Below are 16,009 nucleotides of genomic sequence, written 5' to 3'. Positions count from 1 at the left end.
GAGAAGCTACTCATTGCATCAGTTGGGGTTAAATAACTTGCTGCCAGCTGAAACATAATCGCCCATGCAGTAATTATCCAATAGGAGGCTCGTACCTATTAGTTAAATCCAGGTGGCGACTTTGTTTTTGGCCAGGCAGTGTATGTCATCAAACAAATTGGGTACAGCTTAGTTTTTCCCAAATGTGTGGTTACAAGTCACAAACGCAACATCCCTCTGTGATTTTAAATCACAAAGCAAAGATTAGATTTTCTGACAACAGTTGAAAAATGAGCTCATTCTCAAAACCACTTTTATTCCATATTTGAATTTGTTTCACCAAAAGTTAATATGAAAATAAACAAAATCGCATCATTAATACTGAGAAACAGCAGCATACAACATTTGTTATATGAGCCGCAAAAACAATTCCTACATTGTCAAATTGTGATGGCAAGTTAACTAACCCGAAAGAGCAAAATATACATTTGAGATAAAACTGACAGGTGAAATCTGATTGATGAAGCACCAAAGACACCAGAAATATAGGATATGATGGCAAACATCTATAAAATAAATACAGTGAAGGTGATAGGGACAGAGACATTCAACATAAAAGCAGGACATTAAGGTGGCACACTGTGTCCTACATGCAGTAATCTGTATTAAAAAAATAAGAGGACATCACTGTTCTTCAGGTCTGAGAAAGCGTCCTGCAGCTTATTTAAGACAATCCGTTTTTTGCCTGCTCATACCGTCACCGTCTGTTCTGCTTCCTCAACTTTCACCATCTCTCCCTCCAGCTCTACTTCCACCTCAGAGTTCACCACCTGCTGCCCGTCAACTTCCGTGGTGGTCACGTGCACCACCTGGATCTGCACCCCGGCCTGTTTTAATCTCTCCATGTCCTCCTCGCACATCTCGGTCACCCCTCCATCCTCCACCACAACTGTTGTGGTCTCCTCCATCTCCATGACATCTACGGGCTCCACTGTGACGTGTTCGACCTGAATGCCGTCATCCAGCAGGACCGTTTCAGCTCCCTCTATGCTCTGCGTTGCTATGGCGAGAGCGGCGGTTGCGGCCGAGTCTGTAATCACCACTTCTTCGGTCGAATGGGTGTCTCTGAGGTGGGCCTTCAGCTCTTTGGGGTGGGTGAACCACATGTCACACATGGTGCAGTGGTTGGGCTTGACTCCAGTGTGACTCACGAGATGGTCCTTGAACTGGTCCCAGCTGTTGAACACACTGCTGCAGACCTGACGGAGAAGGTGAAGGAGAAGATAGTTGGTCATAAACGAAAAACTAGTAGCTAGTAGACTGATAGCATTCTTCCTTTTCACTAACATAGGAAAATGATATCGATGACCCGACCACACTTCAGCCACTCACTCGTGTTTTTAATCCTACGCTCTGCTCTACCTCCACTCATTACAAGGAAATGTTGGATTATACACTGTACTTCCCCACAGTCCTACGAGACTGCTTTAAATAGCATAGAAATCTGGCATGACAACTGGTAGTCTCCATTATGTCACATCCTGTTTGTATAGTGTCAAATAACTAAAACGAAACTTATCCAAAAAAATTTACACTTGACGTGTATTTTAGTCCCATCCACTAACATTGATAAGGTGGAGCTTATGACCTATACTGCAGCCAGACACCAGGGGGAGCTCTACTTCACTTTAGAGGAGCAGTTCCCTAGTCCATCTTTATACAGCCTACGATTCATACTTATGGTCATTTGTTATTACTTTAAAAAGGCTTTTCAACTGTGTTAATGAATACCATGTACCGATATGAAATTACACAGCCTCTGTCATTTCCTTTTATCTGTGCCCTGTCTTGTCGTGCTCTGCAACACTGGACAATGCGGCAACTAAAGTTTTGATGCTTTTTAGTTGTGGTTTTGGAGCTGGGTTGGGAGCAAGCATTAGAATCTCACAGAAACCCACATCGCTCCTTCATACACTGCATTCTTTGTTTCAGGTGCTGCTATATTTAGCTTTGATAAAGTCTGTGGAAAGTTTACACGGAACAGAGGTCTGTTCCACGTCAGACATTTCAAAACCAAACCATTTCCTCATCAGTGACATGACTACCTTTATGTGGTCTTATCTTGTCACTTTTGCCAAAGGCAGCTGCCATTACTCCATTCCTGTTGTGTACCGACAAAACTCAGATGTGCCATCAACTCTGCAAGCATTTTTGCAATTTAGCTGGACCCCAGGTTTGATAGCTCCTCAATTTAGCTTTTGTCATTCGTATACGGTGTCACAAACATTTTTCAGTCCACCAGTCTGTTGGAATTACTGAACATGGACCAAATCAGCACAATGACTTGTATGTTGTTAGAACATATGGTTTCTGCTATCCTTTTGCTATAGGCAGCTTTAATTCTGGACAAACTGTACCTGGCATTCGTAGAGTTTCTTCCGTCCTTTTTTGGCTCCAGCCCCATTCTGACAGGCTGCCATATGGCACTTCAGTGTGCTGTTCCTTGCAAATCGCTCATGACAATCTGAGCACTCGTAAGGTTTTTCACCTAAACATAGAAAATAAAAGAGACACGCATATAATAACAAGTCTGTCTGACAAATATGATGGATAAGCTTGTGCACTTTTCACATTAACACAATTAAACCGTATTTGCTCACCCGTGTGCTTTCGTAAATGCTCTTTGAAGTGTCCAAAGTGGTCAAAGTGCTTCCTACAGTATTCGCAAACATGCACTTTCTTTTGGGGCTTCTGGTTTCGCGCCAGTTCCTCTGCATCAAAATGAAACGTGCTGATGTGCTGCTTCAAGGCGCCCTCCCGTGTGTAGGCTTTACCACAGTGGCTGCACACATGGGGCTTTTCCAGCGAGCCCAGGTGTGTCTTCAAGTGCTGTTTGAGGTGGTAGTACAACTTGAAGCTGCGGTCACACTTGTTGCAGCGGAACATGTTGTCTACTTGGGAAATCTGGACTTCTACGACCTCGACATTCTCCAGCACCTTGGAGGCAGTCACCGTTTCCTCCTGGTACACAACCTCCTGCTAAGCACAAACACAGCGACAAAAAAAGAATTATGAGTTAATCTTGTCTCAAGTCTTATATCTATACTTTATAAGCCAGTGTTTAATAAATAAGTCATTATACCTCTGGTATTCCTCCTTTGTTGATCATGCGTAGTCTTGGCTCCCCTTGCTGATATTTGCTTGTTATGTCAGCAAGAAGAGCCAAAGCCGAGTCATCCGATGCCACCTGAGCATTCTTTGCTGCATCGACCACCTCTTCCAGCCCCGACTCCTCCACCTCAATGGCCCCTTCCCCGATTACTTCGATCTCCACCTGTAGAGCATTGAAAATATTCACTCATGATAATCAATCCTAGACGAAGCCACTTGGATTCACTTAATTCATTAGACAGTTTCAGCACCTGCTCCCCTTCCACTGAGGGTATCGTTTCTGTAATCACATTAGACGTCTCCGCTATCTTCCTCTTTTTAGCTCTGCTCTGCGTCGTCACTGAGGGATTCTCATTTATCCTGTAAGAGAAGATAAGTTATTGTTCTTGCTCCAGCTCATTAAACACTGCACCAGTACATTCATAAAACAGTTATACTGTGAATTCTATGTACTTGTTATTGTATTTAAACCTCACTTATTGTTTAGCGCCTTGATGGCTTCCTGCATTTGTAGATATTCAGCAGCCTTCCAGACATCGTTGGCTTCTTCTTCTCCGGCTATAGCTAATGTGGCTGTGTAAGTGAACTCCATCAGCTGACGAAAGGCTGTGTTGCTCACTCCTGTTAAAATGTGAGAGCAGCAACGATGGGTAAAAGCTGTTTAATACAACATAAAATATTTGTCTAGCTGCAGAATTCCAGCCTGACACATAAAACAAACTGACTTTGTAGCTAAGCACTTAACAGACTGAAATTGTTCTAATATATATGTAATACCAACTGGAAATTTATCTATTTTCAGGATGAAAATCAAATACAAAATATCCATTCAAAGACATTTCCATTATGTAATATGGATCATACTTATAGTTTATGTCACTGTGTCTATCTGCAAGTAACTACAATAAGGCAAACACGTACAGTCAAAAAGTGTTCAGATAATCAGATCTGTTGTAATAGAAACTCTGGAGCTAGAATGATAAATTACCATTGCATAGTTTGTCCACAAGAGTGCACTAACAAGATTATTTTCAACAGTAATATGTCCTGCTCAGTAAGCATTGCGGTCACAAATAATATTAATAATAAAAAACATCTAGGAGATACAGATCAGTGCTGTTGTCAAATTTTTAGTCTTTCAAATACTTGTTAGCCATCTTAAAAGCCAATATGGATCTCAAGGATTAAAATAATAATAATAATAATAATAATTAACTGTTAACTGTCGTAAATGTTAATCTAAAACCACTGTTCAGTTTCCTTGATCTGGATTTGCGCTAAACTGCAGTATTCACAGAATGAATACGGCCTGATGTCAATAAGACTTGTGTATATCTTATCGTATCGCTTTATTTAGCGCCCATGCAAACAGTTAAGTTAGAATCTTTGATCAGAATTATTAGATTCAACTGGGTTGAAGAAATACGCAATGAAAATGTAGCTACAGTTCTCACTCTCAAATAAAGTCTTCGTCTTTTTACAGTTCCCATGAAGAGGATTTCATAGAAACACAGAATACCTTCTATCTCCACCAGTGGCTCCTGGGTAAAATCCTGGAAGAACTTGTGGAAAAACTGACTGCATGCTGCCAACACTGCTTTGTGGGCTCTGAACTGGTGTCCTGCAATATACAAGAAACATTAAAATAAGGTTGTTTCACCAAGACGACTTACTGTGCAATGTACGCCCACTTACCGTCCACAATTAGGGTAATGTCAGTGAACTGGTCCAGCTGTCGCTGTTCATTCAGTTTGTCCATCATCACTTTGTAATGTGCTGGGTACTGGCTGCCTCCATCCACCTCCACCTCCACCTCCACCTCCGCTGCCATTACTCTCCCGATCCTCTGCTGCTGACACAAAAAGAGGAAGACTTGCATTATATTTCTTCATATTATGTGCACCACAACTACCACTCATTCATGACAGTGGCACTTTGATAGCCCTGCTTCCTGGTTACAGTTTTACTACAAGGTCTAGATGGACTGTGAGAAATCTAGACATGTATTGAGAATAACTAATAAAAAGTGTAATAACAACAGCCCGCACATATCACACAAAGAGACTGATGATATTGCTGAACACCTGATATAAATCAGCCCTTATTATGACATATGGGGGCTCCTTTAGCTAGCTTAGCAGCTTTGCTAGTTCAGCAGCATGTTAGCTTAACTAGCAAACACACAACGCTGCGCCCCACGAACAAAGCAAGTCTTTTCAACTACCCGACCGAAACCTTACTTACCAGGACTAGATATATCCGTGTAACCGCCCCTATACCGGACTACGAAGGAAATAAACATGGTGTAACCGCACAGCGTTGTTGTTGACGGGCCTCTTAGCATGCTCGACATTTCGTGTTTGACTATCAACATTACGTCATCAAACCGCGCATTAAAATACACTTTTCCCGGACAGGTTTCCCAATTATACCCGCCGTGGGTCAAATCAAGAGTGAAAAAACATCGGTATACATACCTCGAGTTCGGCTACGCTGTTTCAGAAAGTTGTTTTGCGATAATATTTCCCTCGACGCATGTACCGCTGTTCTACTCTCGTTGCAACAAAAAGGGCGGTCGCTCAACCCTCAGGCCTCGGATTCCCAGAAACCCTTGCAACGTCAAGGACGCCAGAGAGCGTTGCTTAGTGACACCGGCGAAAGAAAGACAAGCGTTTACTTTTTCTTTTTCTTATACATTTAAAAACCGTATAATTAAATCCATATAGATATATATATGTAGATAAGATATAACATAGATATGGTGTGCTGCTTAAAAGTTTCCAGAATGCCACTCTGTCCCAAATGCAGCAAAACATGCCCAAACAAGGACATTACTACCTCCACGTTTCACAGACAGAGTTAGGTTCTCATGCTGGATCATCTTTATAGGCAGTTTTAGTTTTGTTTTTTTCTTTCCAAACAAGACACCTTTTATTTAAACAATTCTACTTTGGTCTCATCTGTACTCAAAACATTTCCCCTGTAGTCTTATGGTTTGTCCACATGATGTTTAGCAAACTGCAGACAGACATAAATGTTCTTTTTGGAGAGCAGTGGCTTTGTCTTGCACACACTTTGCACACCATGGTTGTTCAGTGTTCTTCTGGTGGTGAATTCATGAACGATAATGTTAGCCAATGTGAGAGAGGCCTAAAGTTGCTTCTAAGTTGCTTTGGGTTCCTTTTTTGACCTCTCAGAATATTATGCGTCTTGGTTTTGGAGTGATATTTGTTAGTTGAACACTTCTGTGGAGGGCAGTGGCGGCTGGTGAATTTTGTATTAGGGGGGGCGCAAAGTTTGTAAATCAAACCCCTGTAGGGGGCTCTGGGGGCATCCTCCCCCAGTAGATTTTTGTGATTTTCACGTACAAACTAAGCATTCTGGTGCATTCTGACAAAATAATAAAGACAAAATAGAACATCTCCTTACAAAGACAAATGGGGCCATGGAACTAAGTTTTAACTTAATTTATTTGCCTTGTAAAATCCAGCAAGTTTAAAAGTGCTAATACATCAAACATTTTAATCGCATATAAATATTTGACCTGAGAACAGTGAGAAGTTATTTTTTCATATGGATTTTCAGTATACCATTGAATAATGACTGAAATTTCCCATCCACGGGGCCAACCAAAGCGGTTTCATCAGCTTCTTCGTTCATGTTCACTGTTGTTTGTAGTCTGAAGTAATGAACGCTAGTTGGTGCTCCAGTATAATCGGTCCGCCGAACTCATCCAGTGAGAAACGTTCCGCGGTGCAAAAATAAGTGTGATTAAAATGCGTAAAAAATGATTAACCCGTTATTTTTGTGTAATTAATCTTAATTAACAAGTTAAAGTCCCGGCCCTAGTTTTAAGTCCTTCATTCCCGTTGTAGTCCATAACATCTCTGTCCCGGGACTTTGAAACAGCACGCAGGTGAAACAAAAAAAGCCGTTTAGCATACACGTTTGAGGTGAAGCTCCTTGTGTATGTCCTCCCACAATCAGTAGGCTAGCCTGCTGCGAAATGTTTAAGTCCGGACAGTCGGGTCCCAACTCCTTCACCCTTTTCTTCTCCACATAGATATATATATATATACCAGAGCCCGTCCACCATATTATTATATTATATTCGTCTACCATATTAGACGTTCTCTGGTATATACAGTCAATGCAGCCGACCGACGAAAATTGCGCGAATGCTTCCTGATGGACGTGATTGATTGATGAATTGTCCAATCAAGCAGCTATCTCTTTGCTCAGTTACGTATGACGCAAGCGCGTTAGGGCGAGCCCCAAATCCTCATTGAAAATGCATTGAAGGCTCATTTTCCGAAAAAAAAACTTTTAACATGAGAGTCAATGGGAGAAGCTGGGGCAATTTTCCACGTTGATGAATTCGCCCAGAGAGGCGGGACCATTTGAAACGCGACTTGAACCTGACGATTCTGATTGGACAATGACAGATAATATGTCTAGAACACTGAAAACTACTTTTGCTGTGATAGAATTTGTAAAAAAAAAAAATCCTCTTTCTCCCAGCTGGTAGGGCGTCGCCCAAATCGCCCCTATACACCATCCGCCCCTGGTGGAGGGTTATCTGAAATCTCCATTTGTTCACAATCTGTCTGACTGTGGATTAATGGATTCGAAACTCTTTAGATGGTTTTGTAATCTTTTCAAGTGTGATGAGCAAAAATAATGCTTTTTGCATTGATTCATTGTTGTTATCTGCGTCCGTCTCTTCAGATTGTAACTCAGAGTCTCATTGCAACAAATGCACGGATGGACTCTAATTTAATTTGGCCTTGAAATTAACATGCAATTTTAGAAGTGCACTTACTTTTGCACCTCGCAGATATGTAATATTGGTTCATTTTCCTGATTAAACAAATACACCAGTATAATATTTTTGTTTTGTTTGATTAGGTTATTGTGTGAAACTCATCTTATGTTTTAGATCATTTTTAGAAATGTAAAAAAATGTAAAAAAGGGCGCAAAAATGTTTAAGGGGAACTACAGATATAAATATAGATATAGATCATACTGTACATAACCATTTCAGTTCCATTTCCAAATCGGTGTCTTCTTGTAATCTTACCAGCCATATGGGTGTCTCTGTGCACATCCACATTTCGTATCACCAGTGAATAAAGATAAGAAGATAAGTGAGCCACAGGTATGAGCTACATAATCTTTAAATTGGACTTCATACTGTGTTTTGCAATAGTTTACTGCATATCAATATTTCTCCATACGAAAAAATGATTGGATTTAAAAAAAAAAAAAAAAGTTTCTATCATCTTTGATAAAGAAGTTCTCATAAAGAGGTCAGCATTTAGACTTTAGCTTAGTCAGATGTCATAAGACTCCAGCCTTTCACTAATCATCACCCTGAAATATGTGAATATTTGACAAAACCAGAATGGATAATCCGTCTGTTTATAATGCTGAAAAGATAGCAGGTACCCAGTGTGTGCTAGCTATTATGTAACTATGCCACAGATGTTACAAATAACAGGCGGGTAATTTCATATACATAATGATAAAATGAGTTAAAGACAAGCAATTGAGTTTGAAACATTTACGGTCACTTATCACCAATAAAGCATGCGAGCACAGGGCAGCATTCAAACAGAAAAGCTCCTGATGTAATCAACAAGCTCCAAAGCAATCGAGGCTAACCTCAAACAGCGTGTTACCAATTGAAAGGCAGCTCCAGCCCCTTGCTTTGACCAACTCAGCTAACCACTGGGCTCTTCAGACATCTGGCTTATCATACATGACCCTAAAGTCCTTTGGCAATGCAAAACAAAGACCAAATGGCACCATTGTCCAGGCAGTGTGAAATGTTTGCCATCAAGGAGCACTGGAGGTCACAGCTTCAAAGTAATGCCAAAAGGATTTCAAGGGAACCCAATGACAAGAATATTTGTTCCTTACACTACCCTTCCTAGAGAGTTGCATGGGCTCCTTGGTTTGGTTTATATCCTGTTAAGCAGTTTTCACTGAATGAGTTTTTCATTTTTTTTTTCCTAAAAATTCTAACACAAGATGCCAACATCGGTACGCGTGTGAATTTACTCAGCAAATCCTTATGATTTCTAAAATATTGCACCCATGTCACCATTTAGTGTTGGTTATTTCCTTTACCTTAGTGTCAGTACCAGTTAAGATCTCTTGATACTTCCTGATATGCATTATTGTGTGTAGGTCAGGGTGCCCCTGGAAAAGGGCATATGCCACAATGCCGACTCTGTAAATGAGTAACGCTGGGTGACAGAACAAGTTAGTTCGGTAAGTCACATGCCGTGCTCTGCTGTATCTGCGGACAGTTCCACTGAAGTTGTGCGTTCACACTGCTCTAACCAGGAGCTGTTTGTAAACGCGGGTAACAGCATTCAATCTGTGCTCTGATATATTTCGACTGTACCTGCTACTCCACAGCCTCTGTCTCTACAAGAGCCCCTGCTATCTTTTAGTTATTACGTAACTCCCCGAAGAGGGATTATTTGCTTCATTATTTGCCTCCATTTTGCTTGTGTGAGTTCTTTGCATCATGTTGTTTTGTCTCCAGGGGTAAAACTATACCAGCATATTAACATTCGGTGCACCACTACAGCATATCGCTTGAGTGTTCCTAGAAAAACTCCTTGAATCAGGACAAGTAGGAGCAAGTTAACTGTCCCTACTGGTTATGGTACTTTCCCAAAGATAGCATTGTGTGAACATGCAAAGGTGAAACTGTACATATATAGGAGCTGCAAGAACGCCTTCAACATGACATTTGAGAGTGCCCAAATTTTGAGCGGATTGTTGTGTCTATCAGATAAAACCTTACATTTACCCTACTATGTGTGTTTAACCCTTTATATGGCACTCTTTGAAATACGTGGAAAGTCAAAATTTCAACCCTAGAGTGTTATTGTAGGGCCTAAAAAGCGTTCATGCAGAGCTGGACCTTGCAGACCACATTTGACCCCGATTTGACCTGAGCATGTTTTCTTAATCTTCTCTGATTGGCTGGGTGAAAACCACATGCAATTTTAAATGTGTGCTGAAGTGTGCTGAAGTTACCATATACAGTATGGTTCCTTGCCCCATAAAGGTCTAAGGCGTTACAGTTATCTCTTAAATCAAGATGTCACTGATACTTTCTTGCTAGTTAAAACCCACACTGACCTTTGACTTTTCTAATCTCTTAGCAGTGCTCTCACCTCCTTTCGACTGCGTGGCCTACATCTGGAGACAGACAACCTCACCTGATTGGTTGTTCTTGGAAGAGCTATGTCATATAATCTTCAATATAACTACTGAAGTCATATAGATTACTATATTGCAGTCCGTTTAATGACGTGTTACTCAATAACTGAGCTCGAACCTAAAAGTAGAGGACAAGTCTCAACATGAATTCAAATGCATCAGCACTTGTTTCTTTTCCCTCATAAAGTGTGTATTTTTTGGACCCCAGCATGGAGTTCTTTGTTTTATTTTTCCCTTGTTGCTTGGGATATCAATTTTTTCTTTTCAAATTAAGTGTACTGCACATTTAAGGCATCTTATGCAGGACTGTTATAATAATTCTGCTTGTGCATATTACATAAGCCCCTTCAAGATGTGTTTGTGTGAACCCTGCAGAGACGTGCTGGACACCGACCAGCGTCCCGCCCTCTGTCCCTTTTCACTTCCCCTCCCTGTGCAGAAAGTAAGAAACAGAATTGCACAATGTTTCCATGTTCCCGGAGATTCACAATACACCTATAGAATACAGACAAGATTAAAGGAATCAATTCGATTCACAAGGCAAATACACACACTATCTTGACATATCATTGCACAGAAGCAACTTTTTCTCCTCACACTGTTCCCTTGAGGAAATTTGTCAAACTGCCAAGTCCTTCAAAACATTTTCCACTGAAGATATTTGTGTCTTCACGAGAAATGTCTTGCACTTCAACTTTTTTTTTTGACTTGAGTAAAGTGTAGCATCAGCATACAGCTGTGACTGAACTTTGCCCTCCTTCCACACTGAACAACAACAGGCAGAGTATAAAAGGGGGGAGCAGGGGAGGACGAGGCTTGTTTTTGTTCACAGAGTTGAAGCAAAGCAGAGCTGAACAGAAGGAAAGAAGCCTTTTAAACCAGAGGGTAAGTTCCTTCAAGTCACTTCAAATTCAGTAAATACCCAAATTCCTACGACGCAGGGTGCGAGGGTGTATTGCAGTCGTGTATATTTTACACATGTTATCATTGTGCATGCAGTGTATCCAACTCTAGTCAGACATTTTCTACATCTTTAACCTTGTAATGTAAGACCTCTTGCTTTCAACATTCAGTGACTGCGACTAAACACGTTTTCTTTCGCTGTGAGCTTTTGTTAATATTGAAACACCATGATTTAGGAATTTCAAATAAACCGTTCACTCAACTAGTTCCGCAGTTCTCTTTAGGTATTGCAGCCGTATCAAACTGCATGGCAAGACGTAACAGTTTGGCGGGATACATGAGATGATGATTGCAAAAAACACAAACTCTTTTCTGAATTTGTCTGGTGAGTTTGACCCATGTCCTTCTCCTCTTTCACCCCTCCAACTTCTCCCTCCTCCCACCCCTATCCCTTTCCTCTCTGTGATCAGCAGATCGGGGCAGTGAGGAAGCACCACAGGCATGTGGGCGGCCCTCGGTCTGCTCCTCACTCTCTGCCTGCTCCACGGGGGCGGAGCGGAGAGTGAGGGCGGCGGGCCTCGTTGTCAGCTGCCGCCAGCCTGGAAGATAGGGGAGGTGGAGCCCATGAAGGGGTCAATGGGCCGGGTGACGGTGGTGGCTCTTCTTCAGGCCAGCTGACTGTTCTGTTTGGTGCAGGCTTCCAGGTATGCGCCAGTCACATGACGACCAGTGTGTACTTTGACAAACAAAACATAAATTATATTAGATATTCAAAGAGACAAGTTAATTCCATGGCCTAGTCTTTGAGGTTTGCAAGATTTGCCCAAATATAGCAGGCTCAGACTTGTTCTTCTTATGCATCTATTCCAATGTTCACAGTCTAAGAAGCACATCCTGTTCATGCTGACATTCAGGAAAGCACCATTAAGCAGTCTGTTAAACTGATTTTTAAACCCATGCTCTCACATCCACGCAGAATGGACGGCCTGCGCCAGAAGCTGGAGAGTCAGGGTCTGAAGGATGTGGTCTACATGGTGATTAACCACCAGGGGGCGCAAGCACAGCGCCTGCATCCCCTGCTGGTAGAGAAACTTTCACAGAACATCATGCTCTACAAACAGGAGGAGCAACAGACTGATGTTTGGCAGACACTCAATGGGGATAAAGACGACTTTCTCATTTATGACAGGTTTGTTGCGTGCACTGGATCGTTCATTCTCAAGATCACATGTTTTGGTTTAAGCTTCACAGTGGTTTTCTGTCCCTTTGCCATCAGGTGTGGCCGTCTCACCCATCAAATCTCTCTTCCATACTCCATCATTGGACAAGGCCATGTTGAGGGTGCAATTAAAGATACCTACTGCAAACGCATATGTGGAGAGTGCTCACATGAGGTAAGAAAGTTGTCAAAAAAACGTGATGTGCACTTTTAGTGAGAGACAAGCTCGTATGCTAATATCTCTTTTGGCACTGCTTCCATTATTTCACAGAGTGCTGAGACCCCAGAGGAGTGCAGAGGGACAGCAGAAGCACAGCCTGATGCAGAAAGTATCCCAGCTGCAGAGGGTGACACTGGACACGGTCACGGGCTTGATCATGGCCATGGTCACCATCATGGCCATCACCATGGTCATGGCCACCATGGTCACCATGGTCAACATGGTCAGCATGGGGACAGCCATAGTTTCCACCCCCGTGGCCTCGGCCGTGATCAAGACCGTGGTCATCACAATGGAAACCATGATGGTGCAGGCCATGGATCTCACCATGGACAAAGTCAAGGGCAGGAACATGTTAGACTACAGGGGCAAGAAGGTGGGATGTCTCAGACTCAGCAACAGCTAGATTTAGTCGAGGTGCAGCAAGCAGTGCACACACAACAGATGTCACAGGAGGCCCATGCTAGGCCCTGAGTACAAGAGAAGTTGAGGTGAAAGTCAAAGTACAGCTGACAGTGGGCAGCAGGCTCTGACAATGAAGCCTCTCCCAAGGCCAGCTGATGCTGACACTGACGCAGGCTGTTTGGCGAAGCAGGGAGCGAGCAGCCAGTCGGTCTCTGACACTGTAACGAGGCTCTTCCCGCCTCCTGACAGTGACACGGACTGATAGGCGATGCAGCCAATAATGTCAGGGAGACCTGACAGTGACGCTTGCCTTCCGCTGCCTGACAGCAGCCTCAGCCAGCCCCATGAGCCTGACCTCCAGGTGTTGCTAGCTGAGAATGAGAGCAGCTGTAAGCTGGTTCTGACATCAGTATCATAATAACACCAGCTAGCAACATCGAGGCCGAGCGCTCTTTTTACCAACAAGTATTACCCTGGGAGAGGGGAGGGCAATCCTGACAGCAGAGATGTAGGATAGATCAAGAGGTTAAGTCTAATTTTACACAGATAAAGGTAACATGAGATAAATAAACACATCAAATACGTAATGCTAGCTTAATGTGCAAATAATTAAATTGCGGTTTAATGCATATGACCTGCCTCATCCTGCCTGTCACTGGGTTGCTCTCAGCCTCTCTCAGGAGTGTTTGTGGTCATCATGTTCATAAGCTGCCTCCTCCATTTTGCTCCCTCCGTCCTTTATGAAACCAGATGCAGAAACTATGCTCTAGTGGCGTCTGTTTGATGTCAGGCAGGAGGGAGAGGAGAGGGAAGCTCAGGAACATGATGAACACTTTAAACAATTTCAAAGTCCAGAATGAGAAAGGACTTAAAAGCTGAAACAAATAGTTTAGGAACAAAAAGAAGAGAACATTGTGTTACTTTATATCAGATATTATGAATTGGATTATTAGAGCGTTGTACTCAATGCTACCTATTTAGGAAACCCAGAAGCACAGGCTATTAAGGAAAAGTTCTAAGGAACATTTCAAATCTGTAGGGTATGCTATCTATCATTGTTCTCGAGCACATATAACCACTAGCTGTAAATGAATTACATTGTTTTTTGTTTCTTTCTTGTCCACAAGCTTTAACATGTCTCAGGTATATCTTTTTGAATATTTGGCATTCCTGCTTTGTTTTTTCTTTGCATCCAAAAAATTTGCTACGTAGTCTGCAGATTGCAAACATTTATACAAAGCTTGTTGTAAAAAAAAAAAAAAAAGTTCTGTTGCTCAGGAAGAGGCAAAAGGGAAAATGAGAGCGAAGGAATGAAATGGCTGTTGGAATGCAACTCTGTACTCAATGATGGTTTCTGTGGGAAGACGACGGTCACCTTGAAAACCTGATGCCTGCACAGAGATTGTGTTAAGGATGTTAAAAAGTGGAAACTGAGCGTTGAATAAAGATGGCTGAGTAACATTTTCAGTTTGTGTGCGCGTTCTTGCCAAAACAAAATAAAATATAGAATTCTCCACTGAATATATACACCGATCATGCATAACATTATGACCACCTTCCTAATATTGTGTAGGTCTCCCTTGTGCCTCCAAAACAGTCGTGACTCATCAGAGAATGGACATGGGCCTTCTGAGGGTGTCCTGTAGTGTCTGGCAACAGGATGTTGTTAGTGGGGACCTTTGGATCCTATGGGTTGAGGGGAGGGGCCTCTGCGGATCGACCCACAGATACATGATCAGTTTAGGATTTTGTGAATTTGGAGGCCAGGTCAGCACCTTGTGCTGTTTCAAGACCGTTTTTGTGTGTGTGCCAGTGTCAGGCTGCATCCTGCTGGGGATGGCTGCTGCCATCAAGGAGTGTCATTGCTATGGGGTGGGGGTGCCTGGTCTGGTCTAGGTGGGTGCTACATGTCTAAGTAACATCCACATGAATGCCAGATCCAAAAGTTTCCCTGCAGAACATTGGATTGTCACAAGATGGTTAGTGTTTTTTTTTTTTTTTTTTTTTATGTTGTGGCTGATCGTTGTATATTTATTAATTGTGTGGCTGTGTAAGAAGAATTGAGCCGTACTAGGGAGCGTCTCTTGGTCACATTTGACCCACTATCCTGAGCATGCTTTTTGAGGCTGCACATATGTGAGCTTGGCAAAGCAGGGAGATCATATTGTCCATAATATACAACTTTATTTCAATACAGTTTCATCTATTTTATAAATAACATACGTATAACATACGTATTATCAGTTCTTGGAGACGACGCGTGTAAAAAAGGTGCCGTTTCTCCCACCATTTGTCAGCAGATGGCAATAAAGCTCTATACAATAAACCTCCTCTGGTATCGACCTAACCTCTGTTGACAGCTCCACCCAAATGATCTTTAAACAGAGTGCCTTTTCATTTAAATCATTAACATATAAGTGACATCTTTATTTTTCAACTCAGAGCTTGCACGTATGAGCCTTCTTTTTCTGTTTTCCTATACGTGCAAGAACATAGTTTTTGAACTTAGCATTTCATATATACAAATTTTGAATTCAACAAATGCATTGCTCCAAGTGACAGCTTTTAATATTTGCAGAGGTCCTCTACTATAAAGCTTATTTGTGACATACTGTATATGCAAACATGTATTGATGATAGACTTCTTGTTCCGCCTCTTTCTGTTTGCATTGTTTATACAGATGATGGGTGTCGAAACAAACAGGATGATTCTTCTTGTAAACAACCACTTTGGTTCGTTGCTGCGGTGTTGCTTATGTTCTTCTTTGTGTCTAGAATGGCATTGGATTTAAGTTGCATTAACAAATGTGCCATCGTCACGAGGAGCGTCTTAAGTATTTTTCTGTACCACATAACATTTTTCTCTTTC

The 16,009-nt window shown here is 42.0% G+C and overlaps 2 protein-coding genes across 3 annotated transcripts; one reads left to right on the top strand and one right to left on the bottom strand.

Annotated features, from left to right (window-relative positions):
* Positions 1-247: 247 nt before the first annotated feature.
* znf131 (zinc finger protein 131) lies at positions 248-7,707 on the bottom strand. 2 transcript variants are annotated; one of them, XM_084551963.1, is made up of 10 exons: positions 6,741-7,707; positions 5,628-5,791; positions 4,846-4,999; positions 4,670-4,771; positions 3,627-3,771; positions 3,402-3,510; positions 3,122-3,313; positions 2,640-3,018; positions 2,397-2,527; positions 248-1,238 (listed from the first exon to the last, which is right to left on the bottom strand). In XM_084551963.1, the coding sequence occupies exons 3-10, from the start codon at positions 4,979-4,981 to the stop codon at positions 729-731; spliced, it is 1,704 nt and encodes a 567-aa protein (XP_084408089.1). In that variant the 5' UTR covers positions 4,982-4,999; positions 5,628-5,791; positions 6,741-7,707; the 3' UTR covers positions 248-728. The 2 variants fall into 2 exon arrangements, with proteins under 2 accessions (XP_084408089.1, XP_084408090.1); XM_084551964.1 differs by having other exon boundaries at positions 2,640-3,015.
* A 3,446-nt stretch (positions 7,708-11,153) lies between these two features.
* selenop (selenoprotein P) lies at positions 11,154-14,601 on the top strand. The gene is given in 9 exon segments (XM_084551207.1): positions 11,154-11,278; positions 11,767-12,000; positions 12,273-12,485; positions 12,573-12,690; positions 12,787-13,204; positions 13,207-13,247; positions 13,249-13,292; positions 13,294-13,306; positions 13,309-14,601. Coding segments are annotated over 8 exon segments (1,179 nt in total). The 5' UTR covers positions 11,154-11,278; positions 11,767-11,797; the 3' UTR covers positions 13,438-14,601.
* Positions 14,602-16,009: the final 1,408 nt, after the last annotated feature.

The sequence above is a fragment of the Chelon labrosus genome (assembly GCF_963514085.1).
Source record: "Chelon labrosus genome assembly, chromosome: 9".
NCBI classification, from domain to species: Eukaryota; Metazoa; Chordata; class Actinopteri; order Mugiliformes; family Mugilidae; genus Chelon; species Chelon labrosus.
The sequence above is the reverse complement of the archived record's forward strand: the minus strand, read 5'-3'. Positions and strand labels throughout refer to the sequence as shown.